Source organism: Gasterosteus aculeatus, chromosome Y (assembly GCF_964276395.1).
Source record: "Gasterosteus aculeatus chromosome Y, fGasAcu3.hap1.1, whole genome shotgun sequence".
Classification (NCBI taxonomy): Eukaryota; Metazoa; Chordata; class Actinopteri; order Perciformes; family Gasterosteidae; genus Gasterosteus; species Gasterosteus aculeatus.
The window spans coordinates 5,835,939-5,842,379 of NC_135709.1; the positions used below are offsets into that span (position 1 = coordinate 5,835,939).

Genomic DNA, 6,441 nt, shown 5'->3' on the forward strand with positions numbered 1-6,441 from the left:
CCTCCACAAATACCAACTCCTAGAATAAAAAACACTCACCAGCTAAAACACATAGAAACACGGGGGACCCTGGTGAACGCACCGGCCGGCTTGGCTCGCACACCTGCCCGCTAGCACACAGCAGCCAACGCACCGATGGGGACCGGCGGCGGCACACAGGTGAAGTTTGGCAACACGGAAAATGAAAGTTATGAAATTAAAAAAGCCCAATGTACACTTACTCAGCAGCAGTCCTCCTCTAGATTAATATAATATATATATATATATAAATGTGTAAGGAGCCGATCCACGATGGAACAACAGCATGGAGGAGGAGTCCGGCTCAACACTTTCCCGCGCTGCTTTATGTTGTTGCCGTATTTTATATTTAGTTTTGGTTAAAAATTAGTGTAAAAACAGAGAAACTGAAGCTACAAAACAAGAACTCTTCTTCAATCTCATTCAGCTCAGCCGAAGCACCGCGCGTATCCCTGCGCCGCGGAGCTGGAGGAAGGGGCTAGCGAGAAACTACTCGCGCGCGCGGCAGGCACGCGTGGCACCGCGACGAAGCAATCGACCTGTGCGCGTTCGCGCGCACCGTTGAAGTTCGTCAAATCGAACCGATCGGCGGCGCAAGACCCGAAGAAAATGTGTTAGAAAGGCGGACTACTTTTTGTGTCGGTGCCGCGAATTTATTTCACTTTGCCTAAGGAACGGCGGTGCTGCGACTCCCATTGCCTAGGGAAAAAACCCGGATGTAAACTCAGCGAAACTCTAAGGAGAGAAATTCGGCGCGTGCACACAAACACACGCACACACACAAACACACTAAAGCTTGTTTAGCTTGGAAGTGACGCGGAACAGTCTGTTGGCGTCTGGTTCTGGTTCTTCTTCGATCCGGGTCATCCATCCTCAGTCTGAGCTACAAGAGAAGGAGGAGAGGAGGACGAAGGGGGGAGTTGAAAGGAGGAGGATAAGGGGGGGGTGGGGGTGGGGGGGCGAGGATTTATAACATATAATAAACATTTATATCATAACCCCCAAATTATCAAGAATAATTAAAGTACTGCACTAAATAGATAGAAATAGATACTTGTTGTAGTACTTTATATGGCTGAGGGAAATTTATGTCACCTGTTCAGTAATTACTTTCAGAGGATAGCATTATGGTTTTGGTGGTTCGGGAGAGGATAACTTTTTTATTCATTTATTTTTGTATGGGGAGTTGTCGTGGCGCAAGGGTAGGGAGGGTTCACTGGGAACCGCAAGGTTGGTGGTTTGAGCCCCGGCTGCCCCATGTCGAAGTATCCCGGAGCAAGACACCAAACCCCTAATTGCTCCCCGGGAAAAAGCACACGTCAGCTAAATGTCATGTCAGGTCGGTGTATGGCGGCAAATCATTGTCAAAATTCGAGAGCGCAAATCAGGTTGATCCGCGCGCGTAAATCAAACATCCGCTCGCTTGAGAGAACAAAAGTTCATCTCGCGCAAGATATTTGCTCGCTCGCGGAGCGTGAACTTCCTCGCTCGCGAGGTTAGTCCCTGCTCGCTCGAAGGTGTTTTCTAGTGATGTGCGGATCGATACTGAAACATCGATACTTCCGATACCAGATCTGTATGCTCTAAAATCGATTTTTAAATGAAAATATCGATACTTTTGATACTTCTGTGGTAATGTATATCATTAACAGGAATTTGGTGGAAAGTAACTAAACTATTCAGGTCTTGTCTAAATGACACGCCGCTGGTAGGGACTACTTTTTCACTGGGTAAGTGACTAATACGTAAACGCAGTGGCACGACGCTGCCGCTCGCTCTCTCAGACAGAGGGAATGGCGGAACGGAAGAGAAGTCATGTGTGCAAACAGCCAGGATGCATTGTGTGACATCTGTGGGAAAACCGTGAAGAGTTGTGGAAACACAACCAACCTAGTGAAACACTTACGAACAAACCACAACACTGAATATGAGACATTTGCGCAGAGGCGGACAGAAGAGCAGCAGCAGAGTACGTCAGGTGCTCGGGCAAGGCAGACGTCTCTGGCGGAGTCCGGTGCTGCAGGTAGACATTACCCAGGTACAGAGAGAGAAAATGCGGATCTTTAAGCTCCGCTAAGCACTGTTGCTGTTTGAGTTGTAATGAATATGGTTTTGAGATAAGTAACAAAAATCAGAAAGAAACTGACAGAGACCCATCTTGTAGAAATGTTTGATGAATGCAAAGGCAAAGTAAGGGCATCTTTGCAAAATGCTTCTAGTGTTGTACTTACCACTGACAGAGCTGCCAACTTTTCAAAGAACCTTGGAGTGAGATTTTGTCGGGGGTGACCAAAATCTTGCCGCGCGCGCAGCCACACACGTTGGTGGCTCAAATATCAGGAAATTGGAATTCATTTGGCGTAGTACCCATGTTGTACCCTGCATTCTGGTGGTTTGTGGGGCCCAAAGTCTTGATAGGGGCGGCCTACTGGAGATGGATAACATCCTGTGAAGCAAAGACATAGCTGATGGTCCACCCCCAGGACATTTGGGTTTAAGTAGATGTTATTTCATGCATTCTAGTGGATTTTTGGGTGGTATGCCTGAACTTATTCTGATTCATGTTCATCTCCTCATGACTTGTGGGGCCTTTTAGACTTGAGCTGGACATTCAACCAGAAAACTATTGCTGTGCCTCAATGACTGTGTATGTACCACAATATAGCTATATTGCCTAATAAAAAGACCTGTGTTAAGATTTGACCAATTTAGGTTGATTGACATTTGGATTACAATGGTATTCAACCAATTCTTAACTGAAAACTAACCTATATTGTTAATAATTGTATTCTTAAGAGCACTTAATGATTTATGTTCAGCAAAAAATGACAAGTTTAGTTAGGGAAAAATATTTTTCATTATCAAACAAAAAAGTGCAACAAATAAAGTGCTTAAAGTGCTTAAACAGTAGCCTTTCAAAGCAAAACAATGTATACACATAATATAAATACACATAAATAAAACAAAAATGAGGTATTAAGAAGGAGATCAGAAGCTGGTTAGTAATTTATTTATTAAGCATTGTTTATTAAGGCTGCTCACAGTGAGCAATTCTATGATGTTTTGAGCGTGCAGTATACCAAGAGGCTTGTTATGACAGCTTACATTCACCACTCAAAATCACACTCACAAACACAACTAATAATTTCTTTCCAGATTTAAAGTTTAAGAGAGTGAGTACTTAATTGAACCACATGTCATTAACGTACCTTAGTCTTTGCTCCTCCTGAGTGTCTGTTTGAAAACCTTCTTCTGTTGCTGACTCCGGGACTCTTTGGGGTAAATAGGATGTCTATGCAGCGAATAGGTTTACAGATGCGCTCCTTAGCGCCATCTATCGTCGGGGAGTTTGAAAAGGAACGAAGGCGCTTCGGCCCAAAATCAGAATGTTTTTTTTTTGCCGTGAGAAATTGGTTGTGTGGCGTGAGTGCGTGTGAAAACATGCAAAAGCGTGTGTCACACGGCGAAACCGTGAGAGTTGGTACCTCTGCACTGATATGTGGACCTCAGTGTCCACAGAGGCATATTTGACCGTAACATGTCATCTGATTGAAAACTGGGAAATGAGGGATTTTGTTTTGAAACCCAAACTTTCAATGGGCAGCATACAGCTGACAATATCAGTTTAGCGCTTAAACGCATCGCAGAAAAATGGGGCATAACTGACAAGGTTGCTGCAGTAGTGACATAATTTACCATTATTACCGGCACATTAAGAGCAATGCATCCAAATGGGCTTAATGAAAACACCATAAGGGTGAGACACACACACAGAAAAGCTGTCAGTGCAGTTAGGGGTCATAGATCCAACAAAAGGTTTACAAGCAAGAAAATAATTGGAGATATCAGAGAATTGCCCAGTCAACCTGTTCATTCAGAGTTAATAAAAGTTGTTATAATAAGGCAAAAGGTCAGCAATAAGTTACTAAGAACTGAATTAAATTTTAAAAGTCCAAAAATAGTAGAATTGTAGACATGCATTAAAGAAAGAAGAAGATTTCTTCAGGAAGAAGTCTTTAAAGCAACAACGGCTAGAATAAGCGTAATAAATCTGTGTTGAAGCATTGAAGGGTGTTATGGGAGTAACAAGGTCACAGCAGTGAGAAGATGTGTGGGAGCAACAGTGGAGACCAATAAGGCTGGACAAAGGTTTTATAGCTCCTCACTTGGAGGAACTCAAACAAATTCCAGAACCACACACATACTGTTAAATAAAGTTAATCCTGAGTGCAATTATTTCTTAGTGATATAATTAAGTTTATGTATTTTTCTTGAATACCAGGATATATAAAGAATAAAGAGGATCAATTTTCCTTTTCCTTTTCAGTTTAGAAGAATACTGGGCTGTCAAAGGTCTATCAAAATCTTTTACATGAACAAGCGGATTGTAGAGGGGATTTTATGAAATCATCCAACAGATTTGTAATGGCAATCTTAGGTTTGCTGCCCCTTTAGCTGGCTCGTTGTTGTTCTTTGCCATCAAGCACAGGTGGGAGTGATGTTTCGATGCAGACACACAAAATACAGTCTAATAAACAAAATATGCTTTGCCAACAACAACCCATAATGGCCCCTACACACCGGCCCCTAATTGTCTTTTATAACAATTACCAAAAAATAATAAGGGAATGTGTTGGCAATTAATCCTATTCAGTGATTCTTCAGTCTTCCTTTTTGAAGTAGTCATTTTTGGGGCCGGGGGCTCCAAAACATGGCACCTGGTGGTATCTGGTCCTTACCACCAGGCCTTACTAAATCTCAGTTTCTTTCACCAGACATATCTTCGTTATTGGTCTTTCCAATATGTTGGTTTTGGTCTGAAGTCGGACGGTACGCACAAGGCCTTGTGCATCTGCTTTTGTCTCCAGTATTCTACCCATTAACCAGGAGCCACGTGGTGCAGTGGAGTCGACCACCACAACTATGTCACCTGGGGCGAAGTTCCTTTTTACCTTTGACCACCGCTGTCGTTCTTGGATTAATGGTAAGTACTCCTGTGTCCACCTTTTCCAGGAAGAGAAATAACTCATCAAAAAGCTGGTGGGGTTCAATGGACCTTTCACAATGAGGTTACTTGTGAAGTCTTCCTTGACTTCTGGATCATTGACAGAGATTGTAGTTTCCAAATAAAGTTTCTGCCATTTTTTTCTGGTTGATTGAGAAACTCTGGTCCTTTGATCCATCTCCTGCAGCTTAAGAAGCGGGTTGCCGTTAGTCCTCTAGAGGCTTCATCTGCCGGATTTTCCTTTGTGCTGACATATCTCCATTGTGACACATCGGTAGCGTCCCTTACGAAGGAGATTCTATTTGCTACGAAGGTTCGGAAACGTTTTGTTTCGTTGGTGATGTATTTCAGCACTGTTGTGCTATCCGTCCAGAAGGTGGATTTGTTCAGCTGAAGCTGTAATTCTCTCCGAAACATTGTATCAACTTTGACAGCTAGAACTGCAGCAGTGAGCTCCAATCTGGGAATCGTTACTTGCTTTAATGGTGCTACTCTTGCTTTTCCTATCATGAAGGCAACGTGCACCTCCTTTTTGTTGTTTTCCAGTCGAAGATATGCAACTGTACCGTATCCACTTTCGCTGGCGTCTGAAAAGTGGTGTAACTGTGCATGTCCAATTTGACCAAAGTTTGTGGGTTTCATGCAACGGTCCGCTTTTAACTCTGTCATGTTGTTTAAATCTGTCAGCCATTGTGCCCATTGTTGAGAAATGGTTTGGGGTATGTTTTCATCCCATCCAAGGTGTTTTCTACAGAGTTCCTGCATAATCAGTTTGGCTAGCAGAACAAATGGCGGCAGGAATCCCAAAGGGTCGTATACAGAGCCAACCACGGACAGAATGCCGCGTCGTGAGGGTGCAGTCATTCTGAACGTGAACACATCTGTCTCAACGCACCAGTGCAATCCTAGTGCTCTTTCCGTTGACAGGTTGTCCTTGTGCAAGTCCAACTCTTTCATTTCCTTGGTTCTGTTTTCTTGTGGAATGGATGCCAATACCTTACGGCTGTTGCTGATCCACTTGGACAGTATAAATCCTCCCTTCTTGCAGAGAGTGGTCAGGTCTCTTTTTCTTCCGTGGAATTACTGGACATTCTAGTCAAAGGTGCGCTCACCTTTTGTCACGCGGTGAGACGCCGTAGGAGAGGAAAACGGGCCGGCTTGCTGGTGAGACTCCGCAAGCGTGGTTCTCGCACTCCGCTGCCAGGCATCTTTCTCTCCAACGTGCGCTCACTGTGCAACAAACTGGACGAAATTCAGCTGCTGGTGAGGAGAGACAGAGACTTATTTACATCCTCCGTCTTGTGCTTCACGGAGACGTGGCTCTGCGGATTGATACCGGACTCCGCGCTCCAGCTGGCGGGCTTCCAGCTGCTCCGAGCGGACCGCGACACGGAGCTCTCCGGCAAGACAAAGGGTGG

General features: G+C 44.2%; 1 protein-coding gene across 2 annotated transcripts in view; it reads right to left on the reverse strand.

The window, feature by feature from the left end:
* The window catches only part of LOC120812335 (PHD finger protein 21A-like), a 32,960-nt gene extending 32,489 nt beyond the window's left edge, over nucleotides 1-471 (reverse strand). Inside the window, exon 1 of one of the 2 annotated variants that reach the window (XM_040168222.2) lies at nucleotides 40-471. In XM_040168222.2, coding sequence (XP_040024156.2) covers nucleotides 40-53 — 14 coding nt within the window. In that variant the 5' untranslated portion in view covers nucleotides 54-471. The remainder of the gene's footprint in view (nucleotides 1-39) is intronic. The other variant, XM_040168224.2, reaches the window with a different exon arrangement.
* Between the last annotated feature and the right edge of the window lie 5,970 nt (nucleotides 472-6,441).